Below are 13,213 nucleotides of genomic sequence, written 5' to 3'. Positions count from 1 at the left end.
ATCAAGATTTTGGATGGGGGAAGATATGACATGGTGGTGAACAGCTGTTTTGAAGACCTGGAGGGAGGAGTGGGATTGAAGAGAGTGTGGGAGTTTGTTCCAGAGGTGGGAAAAAAAGAGGAATGAAAGAGTGAAGGTGAGCAGTGACTCTTGATTTTGGCAGTTTTACCAGAAGGGGTTTTTTGGCAGACGTGGAGCGCCCTGCATAAATATATGGGGGGGGGGGGTGGCAGAATACAGAGAGAGGAGGGGGGGGCAAGGCCGGAGCGGAGACGGTAGAAGACAGAAAGACCACCGACCTTCCTTTGGTGAGAGAGTGAGAGACCCAAAGACTCGGCTTCATCGCAAGAGACACCAATGATCCTAAAAGCCTTGGTTTCCACAGCGCAAAGTCGAGCTAGGTGAGAGGCAGGAGCAGCAGCCCAGAGGGGAGAGCAGCACTCCATCAGACTGCGGATGAAAGCTTTGTACATGGTCAGGAGTTCAGGTGTGCTAAGGAAGGACTTTGCACGAGATAGGATACCCAGTCGGCGACTGGCTTTGGAGGCCATCTTGGAAATGTGGCTTTCCCAGGAAAGATCATGGCAGACAGTATTAAATACCATAGGTTTGAGGATATTTGGTAGTTTTGGGTCATGCTCATCCGTAACATCCATAACTTTTATGTGACGCAACATCCTTGCGAGAATTCATGGACGGGTGTTTGTTTGTGTGTCGGTTTGTTTGTCACGTCACCACTCCTGCAGTTCTGGGCCGATTACATCCATACTTGCTACATTGGATTGGCGTGACCCTAATTAATGTATGGGGGTGTTTTTTATTTGCCGTTGGTCGGGGGTGGGGGGGGGAGGAGAGGGTGGGTGCAAATTCTCGATGTAAACGTGTATCATGTAGCACCACCTCCAGGTGGGGGAGCGTATTACAAGTCTCCATCATTCCCAGGACAGTATTCCTGTCCCCACGTTTTCCAGTGCAGTGAGCAGTTTTTAATTAAAAGCAGTAGGTATGTTTTTGCTTCATATATGTAACCCAGGTTATTTTTATATTTATTATTTGGGAGTAATTGAGGCAGCTGTCAGTTGCCTATATACTGTTGCGGAAATGGCCCTTAGTGTGTTATTAAATATTGCATTAGCCCAGATTCTTCCTTAAATGCATGTTTAGTCAGGTTGTTCAGTAATTGGACGTTACAGGTGTCGGGAGGTGTAGCCGGCTGTCCAGTGTTCGTACAGTGGTGGTGGACCGGGAGGCGCCTTGCTTATTTTTCCTTCCCCCTCTCCGAACTAGCCTAGCCCAACGCTCTGAGAGTGTCGGTCGGCGAGACGATCGGTGGAGGGCAGCTGCAATCTCGAGCGAGGGACCAATCACGGGTCCACGAGGGATTGTCCAGAAAAAGCAAGCCCCAAGAAGCAAGAGAGTAACTGCCTGAGTGTCGAGTCGCGATCTGCTGTATAAGGGACGGCTGTGTCAGTCGGGCGATCGGCAGTAAGAGGAACTGCATGAGGGTTTTTGCGATCGGCTTTCATGAAAAGGCCACCCCGAAAGGTGAAAGGAACTGGCTGCTTTGTGAGTCTGGGATCTGCTTTCGTGAGAAGAGCGAGCCCCAGGAAGGCAGGAGGAACTGCATGAGGGGAGTCTGTGATCGACTTTTATGAGGTCATCGACAGGTTCATCAAGAGTCCAGTGACGGAGCCTCTGACTGTCCCTACTCACGGCACGGCAAGACACGTCTTTCCATCCCGCCGATCTGCCTGCGGAGCCCAACACCCCGATTTGGCCTGATCTGGTGAGCAGGCCAGGTCTGGATTTGTATGCCAGACCTTGTGAAAAGCCAGCTGGAGCACACCGTGGATCTTCCGCTCTTGTGCCGTCGACTTTACGGGGGCTGAACGCACTGACGCTGGTGCGCAAGCGGTGCCAGGAGAAGGAGTACGAGTGCCATTTTGCCACGCTGCATGCTCGAGCTGGGTGCTCAAATTCGTTGACATCGGCTTGTCACAAGCCACATTTGTGCCTTTGACACTTTCCTCTCGTCCATGAGGCATCACCAAGTACTCTGCATGTTGTCTGCATGTTGTCTCAGGTTTATCTCGCTGGGGTTCCCTTAGAAACAAGAAATCCGTTGCTCCCTAGTTAAGAGCAGGTTATAGATTGATAATAACATTGTCGTGAATGTTTTGCTTGTGTCGTATTCCCCGATGTGTCCCCAATAAATCTGGCTGATTCAAATGAAAGTTGCCGCATTGAGTTAATTTGTGCTGTGCTGAGGAACAATTCACTCGATTTGTATTTAAAACCAAAATGGTTACGGACTGGCAGACTTCGCTCAGTCTCTGACAAACCCAGTCTGTAACCGGGGTCTATTTCCCCAGCTGGCAAGGCACAGGTGTATTTTGGTATCGTGATCTGAGGCGCGTAACCCGAGATCTGTGCCGAGCCAGCCGGTGTTATAACCCCGGAGACGGCGGTGCTGTTAAGTGACGCCGAATCCACAACATTTGGCAGTCAAGAGTAGGGTGCGAATCCCGCCACCGTCGAATCCTTTACAATACCACCCAAATAAAGATATATATCAGAATGTGTTGCATACTTGGAAAAAGATCGCCCGTAGGGCGGGTACTCTGCTCGTGATGATAATGTCTGGATTTGTACAGCCTGGCACATCAATTGAATATTTTAGTAGCACCTTATCACTTTGTTTTGCCAAGTTGGACATAATCAGATGTTCTACAGTAAGCATGTGTCAGATGAAATGAAATACGTGGCAGAGGGACACTGATATCATAACATGCAATGAACTGCCTCTCATGCTGTAAAAGGAATGAACTGCTGTTTCTCCAATCTGAATCGGAAGCAATTTGTAGGATACAACACTCTTGCATGATTGTACTCCCTGCTATCCAGGGCCACTCGTGCTGGAGATTAATGCAGTCTTCTCTCTCTCTCTCACCTTTGTGGCTTCTATCCCAGGTGTGACATATTAATGAATCTCAATCAGCTTTGAACACAAACCTGAAGGTTGTTCGCCAAAATTGAAAATTATAGGAAGTGTTTTGTAAAAATTAAAGAAAGGAAAAAGATGCTATTCAAAAAACGTGATCAAACTTGCTTAATCACTGTGTATCGTCGAGAAGAAATATTTGCAGAACCATTCGAAAGTAGATTTAAAAATGTGTGACATTAAATAATGGAAGATTAATGTTAGGAAACCAACTAAACACATAAGATATCGAACATGTAGCAAGTTGTTTTATCAAGGTTAAGGAGCTGATGGCCGAGAGGTACACACACTCGCCTCTAAACTGTCAAGCTTGGGTTTGAATCCCGACCCAGCTATAAACTGTAATCCCAGTGTTTCACATGCAGGGCGATTCATCAATGCGTGTGCCGTCCCTCAGATGGACATTAAACGGGCGTCCAATCTACCAGCATTCGTTGGTGGACGTTAAAGATCCTATAGTGTCTTTCGCAAAGAGTCGGCGAGCTATCACTAGCATCATGAAGAAATTCCAAATTCCTGCCCTCACCAGTAGAGAGCATTGCATCAGTGGCACATCCATGCCCTCAGCTAATGATGTTACCCCACAGCCTTGTGCTGCATGCGAATGAAGAAGAAGATGGAGGCTAAAGAATAGACATCAAGACCACCCGATGTGAGGTAATAACAGACAAAAATGGCCAGGATATGTTTCTTAAATCCTACCTGGATATCAATCAGATGCAGAATGTGCATCACAAGTGGTGTGTAACCTATACAAGAAGATGCAAACTTCAAAGGCAAGATACATCAAGGTCTGTTTCACTGATAGCACTGCCTTTTTACCCTCTGTGAGCTCGCTCTTTTATGAGTCTAAACTTTGTGAAAAATCTGTGATTATCATTTACTTATGGTGAAAACACAAATGGACGTGCATGGCAGGACAAATGATGACATGACCCTGGCTCCTCGATAGTGGCCAATATATTGCATGTCACATCGCAATGCATAAAGCAGTGAATGACAATGAGAGAATGTAGGGAAATTACCTCTGTATGGGGGCAGAAATCCAAGGAAGTGCCGGACTAAAACACAATCGTGTTTCTCTGCTATTAATCAAAATGCTCAATGATATGCATGAGAATGAACAAAATGCAAAGTATAACGAAGAAATGACCTCCGGCTGCAAGCTGGTCGGATATCAAATTCCCGGCGGAATTTGCACCATGGATCTTGCCGCTGCTCATCGTAAAAATTAAACAAAATTGCCATTGTGTCATGTTCTGATTTTTGTCAGAAACCAGATCCAAACGTTCTCATAAGACCTCATTATAGTGACTGTGTTGTTGAGTGATTTAGTCCTTGAATTAGGCGATTTACATGAGCCTTTAATCATTGACTAAACGGTTAATCGTTCATGTCATTTATTAATCTGAGCAAAGTCATTTTGGATTCTCCAAAAATTGCTGCGAGTCGATATCAAATAAATAACGATAAGATGCTTTAACCATGTGACGAATATATAACAAAATTAATGGGAACTCATGACCCCACGCACGCAAAGTGAAAAGTGGGGTTAAGTAATTGGTTCATGTTTGTCCATCTGTCTGTCTGTCTTATCCATTTATGATCGAGGAATAACTTGTTTAAATTGAAATGTTATATTTTGAACACGAATCGGAACATGAATAGGAAATCTGCCGTTTTGCTGTATTTTGGCTCTGAAGTTGTCCCGATTGGACATGTGCAGAGAGAAGTGAGATTCTTTTTTTGTACTCTCTCTGCCTGCCTGGCAGTGAAACAAAATTGAAAATCATTCGAAGCATGAAACTTACTGTTCTTCAGGACGTCATAATGGTCATAAACAACAGGTACATTGAACGAATGTAACGTGTTAGAAAGGGTGACGTAATCGACACTGGTTAAAACGGTGGCAAAACCCGGAATGAATTTATTGATTCACCTTTAAACCTCATTAAACCTTTATTTAAACTGAATTATATACTCGAAGACCGTAGAACACAAATCGTCCTTCTAAAACCGTGCTAAATTTCAATATATAGCATAACAGGGCGTGGCATGTGTGAGGGTCGTGGTGAAGAAGATTCTGATCGACGATGCATTCAACGGTGATCAATAAAGCCTCCATCTCCTAAACTGCGACTCATCATCTTACTCCAGTGTATAACAGTGAGGTATACACAATTGCTTCAGTAGTGCTAAACTTTCAGACTTTTTTTTGAAAATTATCATTTTATTAACCTCCGCCATCGAATATGGACGGAGGTTACTGTTTTCAACCCTGTCTGTTTGTTTGTTTGTTTGTGAACAGTATTACGGAAAAACTCCTCAAGGGATTTCGACGAAACTTGGTGGGGGGGTTAGGTATGGTCCAAGGATCATGCCATTAGATTTTGGATTTGTCCAGAGTCCAATATGGCCTCTATGGCGGCCATTTTGAAAAAAATATTTGAATTTTTGTTTTTGCATTTCTACATGTTTTAAGTGATTTCCAACCCCTCCCCCCCAAAAAAAAAATTGTTGGAGGAAAAAAAAAAAAATTTTGCAACTTTTTTTTCAACAAAATCTCGATTTTTTTTTTGCATTTCAACATGTTATAAGTGATTTCCAACAAAAAAACAAGCCAAATTATAATTGCGGCTGATTTTGGAACTTCAGGTGGATATACCCACGTAAAATCAATTCCTGTCTCAAGGAATCTAGTTATGACGAATTAATTGAGTATGTAAAAGTTAAAAGTAAAAGGGAAAGTTGCAAACGATAACTCTGTGAGCACTGTTGATGTCAAATTGAATGAATAGGATATCAGGTTCACTTGAGTGACCTAGCAGTATTGGCGGCAGAGGTTTTGCACTCTACCGAGTGCTCCCCCTCTAGTTATAATTGAAGTATTATACTTGAAAACTTCACAGGGTAGGCCTGGATTATCTAAAAAAAATCCGTTACTAAGCAGCAAGCAAGCGCTTGCAAAGCCAGACGTTCTTTATGAATGGTTTCAAATGGAGTGCTTGCTTGAGTGCTTAAGCCACTTGGTGAGCACTCCACAAGAAACTTGGTAACTGAACACACCCCAAGTGTTGGCTTAATGGTTAAGGTGGCTGGCTTAAGATCTTAGGTTCTTGAGTTTGAGCTCCTGTCATGTCGTAAGATAACACTAGGTGGGTTGACTCAGCCTGTCATTCTTCCGAGGTCGGCAAAATGAGAACTAAGCTGACTGGAAATGGGGCACTGCATCAGCGGCACAGCCACGCTCCCAACAATGATGTAACCAGCAGCCACAGGCTGCAAATGAAATGGTAATGCTGTGCGGGGTAACGTGTTCTATGAACTCTCTTGTTTTGGATGTTTTAGTTCTTAACATTTGTATATCTTTCTTGTAAAAACTAATTTACTCTTGGTAATCATAACCATCAATGGGTAGGGCAGTACAAATGATGAATTTCATGTGGATTGATGTATAAAACTTACCGATATAGTGAGGAGTTGCTTTATCCTCATAAAGGTAGATGTGCCTGGCTCCTGCTGGTATGTCAAACATCCGTAGTAATCCTGAAACATTGAAAACGTGTGAAAAAGATCACGTACAGCACAGCAATTCACACCGTTTACAATGTCACTGAAGAACACTGGTAAAAAATAAGTACATTAACAACTGGAATGCATTCCCAACAGGTTCTTACAGGAATTATATTACAGGAAGTCACATCAAATTTAATGTTAATTGTAGAGTGGATATTTTTTGGACACAAAGTGGATGCTTGTGGAAGAGCGAGAACACAGGAAATAACCGAACAGAACACAACAGAACATAAAAGAACAACACAGTGGGAAGTGGGAAACACACAAACAGCAGAGTGAAGGGATACTACAGAGACACTTGGAGGTGGAATGGGCACGGAGAAGAATGAGAGCATCAGGAGGAGTAGTGGAACAGAGGGATGAATACAGCTGCATGCAAGCTGAAGCACAGCAAGGAGGGGCTGAAAGAAGAGGAAAGATAAACCAGGGGATGACAGTATCAATTGAACAAATAAATGGAAAGGAGGGTGAAGAAAGAGGGGTGGGTTTGGGGAGGGTTAATAAGGAAACGAAACATCACGAGTAGAGATGAGAAATGACCTGAGGAGAAGAACAGTCATCTTGAAGCTGCGGATTGACAAATGAGATGGAATAGACTGAGGATGTTGGTTCCACAGGATGGAGAAAAGACGAACAAATGAGTGAAGGTGAGCAATGAGCCTGGATTTGGGGAGTTTCACCAGTGCTTTATAGGCAGACCATATGTACCCTGGAGAATAGAGCATGGAAAACAAGAACGGCACTCTTCGACGTCGCCATATAGGCCTCTGTCCACATTATTATTGAAGGCTTTTACGTTTGAAAAAACAAATTGATGACGAACCACGTGACTGATGATGTCATCAATACACCCCCCCACCCCCACAATGATGTCCAGGTGTTGGACCAGTTCCCAATATATAAAGATCTGCAGAGAGGGAAAAGGATGCTGCCTACTGATGTGAATGATGAGGCATATGCTACGGCAGAGTGTGGCGTCATCAGGTGTGTGTGTGTCTGTGCGTGTGCGTGTGCGTGTGCGTGTGCAATCCATCCATTGGGACCAGACTGACCAGAGCGTTGGTGCTGCCAAAGCAGTCTCCTGGGCTATTGGGCGCAATCCTGGACAGGTCGGCACTCCGACAAAGGATACCAGCATGCTGGCACTCATTTTGCCAACATCGGAAGGATGACAGGCTGAGTCAACCCCACCTGGTATTAATTCAACAGCCAAGCAGGATTAAAACTCAGGATCCAATGGATCCCAAGCCCACTACTCTCGCCATTAAGGCAACACCAGGCATTGTGTGTAATACTCATATATTTATTCTAATAAATGTCAGTGTGTGGGTCTTTGTGGGTCAGTGTGTGTGTGTGTGTGTGTGTGTGTGTGTTTGTGTGTGTGTTTCTCCTCAATAACTCCAAAACCATGAAACCTATCAGCCTGAATCTTTGCATGCATACTAAGAAAACTCTAAGGAAGTGCTAGAGTGAAAACTGGGTGTTTGGGGTAATTAAAACACCCCTTTTGAAGATAATTAACAGCCTTATTTAATTATATCCTTTATTGGGCGCATCCTCGGACGCCTCACTCTCAATAGAGTCTCAATGCACATCCTTGTTAACTCGCTGGATAATTAATTCAACATTTTGTTCGGTCTGCTCAACAATGCCGAGAATTGAAACAGGCCGCAATGGTTTAACAATGATAAAGCACTCAAAAGTTGTTGTTTTTTCCCACACTTTCCTCACTGATATCAAATGCCTGTTCTTCAGGTCAGGTATGGGAGCATGTGCCAGAACAGCGCGTCGCTACGTCCACTTTCCGCCGGTACTGCAGGGGCCTCCGTCTGGCCATCCCCCAGGCAGATGCCAGGCCCATCCCCATCTCCTTGAGATGATGGTCAACCTGCTGCAACCATGAGGCACGTGGTCGGCCCACTGGCCTCCTCCACTCATGAGACTCCCTCGCTGAGAGAATCTGGTAAGCAGGATCAGCGTCAGGAAAACGAGCCACATGTCCATACAGCCGCAGCTGACGCTCACGGACTATGCAGGTAACAAATCTCATCCGAGTCTCTCTCAGCAACCGCTCGTTGGATACAAAATCCAACCAGCGATAGCCAAGGATTCTCCGAAGACACCTGGTACCAAAGGAATTAAGTCTCCGTCTCAGATCCTTGGTCAGAGTCCAAGTCTCGCACCCATAGAGCAAGACTGGAAGTACCAAGGACCTGAAGACTCGGACTTTCGTCCTCCCGCACAGGTACCGGCAGCGCCACACCCCATGATCCAGTGAATCCATGACTCCCCAGGCCCGACCCAGACGTCTATTGACCTCTGACTCGCAGTCAGCAGAGACATGAATATCACTGCCAAGGTAAGTGAATCTCTCCACGACCTCAACATCCTCACCACAAACAGACACAGACAGGACAGCAGCATCCAAGATGTCACCGAAAGCCTGGATCTTAGTTTTGACCCAAGAAATCCGTAATCCCAGTGGCTCCGACTCCTCATTCAGCACCTCGAGGGCCCCCAAAAGGATGTCTAAAGTCTCCGCAAAGATGACTGCATCGTCTGCAAAATCAAGGTCCGAGATCTTGACATTCCCAAACGACGCACCGCAACTTGATCTCTCCGACATCCTCCCTAAAATCCAGTCCATACAAGTGCTGAAAAGTGTGGGGGCAAGTACACATCCCTGACGAACTCCAATAACAACTGGAAATAAGTCAGAGATGGTACCACCACACTTCACAGCACTCTCAGTACCAGAGTAGAGTTCAGACATCAGATCGATCAGTCTGTTCTTCATCTATCTATAATTCCAGCAATGTGTGTGCGTGTGTGCGTGTGTGCGTGTGTGCGTGTGTGCGTGTGTGCGTGTGTGCGTGTGTGCGTGTGTGTGTGTGTGTGTGTGTGATCGCTGTTTCTCGATAACCGCTGGTCCGATCTAATTGAAACTTGCCAGGTATATTGCTGGGGACCTGAGGATGTGCCTTTTCAAGGTTTGATATTAATTGGACAAGTGCTTCCCAAGTTATGGCCATTTATTTACCAACCAATGACAAGACACGTTGTTTAGTAGGCGTGGCCGATGGGGTAAGGGAACCTCAGCCGCGTTCCCCATTACAGGTTACAACGTACAGGCTTCTGGAGAGTGATGACTTCGTATATTCTCATAATTTCTCGATTTCTTATGCGCATTAATAGATAAACACAATGCCCCAAGTTATGATCGTTTTCTTATTAGACGGTGCATACATTTCGGTAACATCAGAGTGCTGGTATGCTCCGAACCAGGAAGTAAAAAAAAATTTTCTCTCTCTTCTCCTCTCTTTTCTTTTTGTTTTTCCTTGCGACGACATTGTGAAAAGGCAAAATACGTTGGCGCTCATTGAATAATTGGCCATTAAAACTAAATTGCGAATAATCGTAACTATGAAATGCAAACTTCCACACAAGTACGGGCACGCGAGAGCGAAGAAACGGCCTGTGTGGTTGTTGTTTCTTGCTCGCGGTTTGAATATATATATATATATATATATATATTTTATTTTTTTATTTTTTTAAGGGCACGTACTCGTACCTACAAATTGCTGTATACATCGCTTTTGTAAGTGCCATAGTTTTCAAATGAGAAGCTTGGAGCAATTTCATTCATTATATGATGCAATTTTTCATGATCAACTCTCACGGGCTAATTCAAGTATATCATCGAAATACAATTGAGTTCGGAGGATCGGATCACATGGACTAAATAACTCAAAATCTGGAGTGAAATCTGAAAATGGTATGAAATTGGCGATGTTTAGGTTTTTCGGGTATGTGCCATTACCAATCAGCTTGCTATCGCTTGCCAAGCCAGCCGTTCCTTATCAACCACCTCATTGGAGTGCTTGCTCGAGTGCTTAGACCACATGCCGAGTGCCACACAGTCGATCGCGGTGCAATTCATGTCCAGATTGGGATGTACAGTCAGACAGTCAGCAGTTGCTACAAGAGAGAGGTACATGTGAGTAGAATTGGATCTGTAAAGGGGCTTTTCCCCAGCCCTTCCACATGTCTTTCAATCCTGACAAATCCCTCATTCTCACTATGTCTCTCCAAACGGACTGTCAGGAACCCTCCCCCCCTCCCCCATCTACATTCTCAACAATCCTCTTGAAGAAGTCCTTTTCATGAAAACTTCTGGGTCTCACTATCTGCCATGATCTTTCCTGGGAAAGCCACATTTCCAAGCTGGCCTCCAAAACCAGTTGGTGGCTGAGCATCCTCCATTGTGCAAAATCCTTCCTTGGCACACCTGAGCTCCTGAACGCAAACATAGTTTTGGTCTCCAGCATGATGGAGTACTGTTATTCCCTCTAGGCTGGTGCTCCCACCTCCCACCTTTCTCGGCTTCACGCTCGCTGTGGAAACCAAGGCATGTAGGATCATTCGTATCTCCCGTGATGAGGCTGAATTTTTGGGTCTATCACACTCTCACTGCAGGCAGGTCAGTGGTCTTTCTGTCTTCTACCATCTCCTCTCTGGCCTCGCACCCCCCTGCTCTGTCTGAGAAATGTTCCCCCAATATTTACACAGGGTGCTCAAGGTCCACCAGCAACCCCCTTCTGGTAAAACTACCAAAATCACGAATCACTGCTCACCTTCACTCTTTCATTCCTCTTTTTTCATACCTTTTGAACAAACTCCCACACTCTCTTGAATCCCACTCTTCCCTCCAGGTCTTCAAAACTGCTGCTTACCACCATCTCTTATCTTCCCCCATCCACAATCACAATCATTTTTACCCCTGCTAATCCACCCAAGCCTGGTGTTGGATTAGTGGTTAGGGTGGCCGGCTTGGGATACTGGGATCCTAAGTTTGAGCCCCGTTGGCTGCTGACTCAGCCTGTCATCATCCTGAGGTCAGCAAAATGAGTACCAGTATACTGGTAGAGGGGCACAGCATCAGTGGCACAGCTGTGCTCCAAGAAATGGTTGAAGTGGCGACCCGTCCAAGATCGTGCCAAATAGCCAAGGAAAAACTGCTTCAGCAGTTCCAATGCTCTGTTCAAGAGTAAGGCTCCAAGAAGAAGAATCCACCCCAAACCCACCTCCTTTAAATTCCCTGCTTTCCTTCCTGAAAGTCCCTGTCGTGTGAGGACCTGAAAGTCCCTGTTGCGTCCATCTTGTTTAACATGTGTACCCACCCAATCCCTCTTACTTCTGTTCCACACTGTTTTTTCCTTCCCTTTCCCATCCCTCTTGTCATACATTCTGTTTGTTAGCTCTTATACGAGCCTCGACAGGTTGGTGTGTGTGTGTGTCAAAACATGTGAAGTGTGTCGAGCACTTCGCCAATCCCCATTGGACACAGTCCACCCCAAAATTTCACCTCCAACACAGAAGCTTCGGCCCAGTGACTGTCAAACAGCTATTACCTTTCACATCGCGACAAAGGATTCAGCATGATAGGGTGATTTAAAAAATAAATTCCACCCCCCCCCCCCCAAAAAAAAAATGCAATTTTCTTTTTCAAAATTTTCATCAACATTTTTTCCTCTAAAACACTCTCCAGCACTCACAGATGAACCTCTGAAAGTTTGAATACCCATTCAGCCATCTCTGAGACAATGACAACAGACAGACAAACATCTCTTATTGTGTAGAAGATAACGAGAAAATCAATGTATGGGTGGAGAGCAATGTAGTACAGTACAATCTTACCTAATTTTGTTGGTGTCTTTGTCACTGTGCCTTTGACTGTACGGCAGTGAGAATTGTCTCCTCCACATGTCCCACACTTGTCTTCTGTTTTGTTTGAGCCAAACTCCATGTCACATCCTACCTTCTGCAAATCAGGAAGAGATAAAATTTGGTATTAGTCATGGCTGGACATAAAAACTCAAACCAAAGACATGTGCACACTCACATTTGAACTTTCTGGGTTTGACTCTCGACCCAGCTATAAACTGTCATCCTGGTGCTTCACAGACAGTGTGATTCATCAGTGTGTGCACCATCCATGGGAAGGAAATCAAGCTGGCTGATCCATTTCCCAGCAATGGTCGGTGGTGGACGTTAAATATCCGAAAAGTGTCTTTCATGAGAATTACGCCAGTTATCACGGGCAGCCTGAATACATTACCAAATCCTGCCACCTTCAGTTGAATGCCAGGACTGACCTTCCAGTTTATGGAGGACTTGCACAAAAAACATCTCCTGGCAATAATTTGGGAATAATTGGGTCCATTAAAGAACTAGTAGTAGTAAACTGTTCACTAATAAGGGCAAATTAACTTTAAACAATGTGATTACATTCCAGGTTAATAAAACAAACTTAAATCACTCTTTCAATGAAAAGTTTGCACTGAAGACAAGTCAGCATAAAATAAAGCAACAAAAGCAGAAACAGCTTTTCTTTCCACGACTATTTGCAGTACACTGTCAAGAATAATTTTTTTCTATCCTATCATGGTGTACGGTAGTACTACATATAGAGGGATGACACAGGAAAAAAATGGTTGCCCATTCAAATGTGTATACAACGATATGCTCATAAACTTCTATAGAGTAAAGTCATAAGCATTTAAAAGCTGTAACTTTTATTCTCAAGCATTTTATGAACTACCAAGACTTAAAAAGATGCCAGAATACATTGTTAAT

At 44.5% G+C, this 13,213-nt stretch overlaps 1 protein-coding gene across 2 annotated transcripts in view; it reads right to left on the bottom strand.

The window, feature by feature from the left end:
* LOC147027257 (A disintegrin and metalloproteinase with thrombospondin motifs 3-like) overlaps window positions 1-13,213 on the bottom strand; it is a 399,233-nt gene that overhangs the window by 116,810 nt on the left and 269,210 nt on the right. For both annotated transcript variants that reach the window (XM_085883516.1, XM_085883515.1), the window contains exons 15-16: window positions 12,275-12,398; window positions 6,467-6,547 (exon numbers count right to left, since the gene is read on the bottom strand). In XM_085883516.1, coding sequence (XP_085739642.1) covers window positions 6,467-6,547; window positions 12,275-12,398 — 205 coding nt within the window. The remainder of the gene's footprint in view (window positions 1-6,466; window positions 6,548-12,274; window positions 12,399-13,213) is intronic.

Source organism: Eptatretus burgeri, chromosome 5, assembly GCF_056783735.1.
Source record: "Eptatretus burgeri isolate ZD-2024b chromosome 5, Ebu_testis_v1, whole genome shotgun sequence".
Taxonomy (NCBI): Eukaryota; Metazoa; Chordata; class Myxini; order Myxiniformes; family Myxinidae; genus Eptatretus; species Eptatretus burgeri.
Note: the sequence above shows the minus strand (reverse complement) of the source record. Positions and strands in the feature narration are given on the sequence as shown.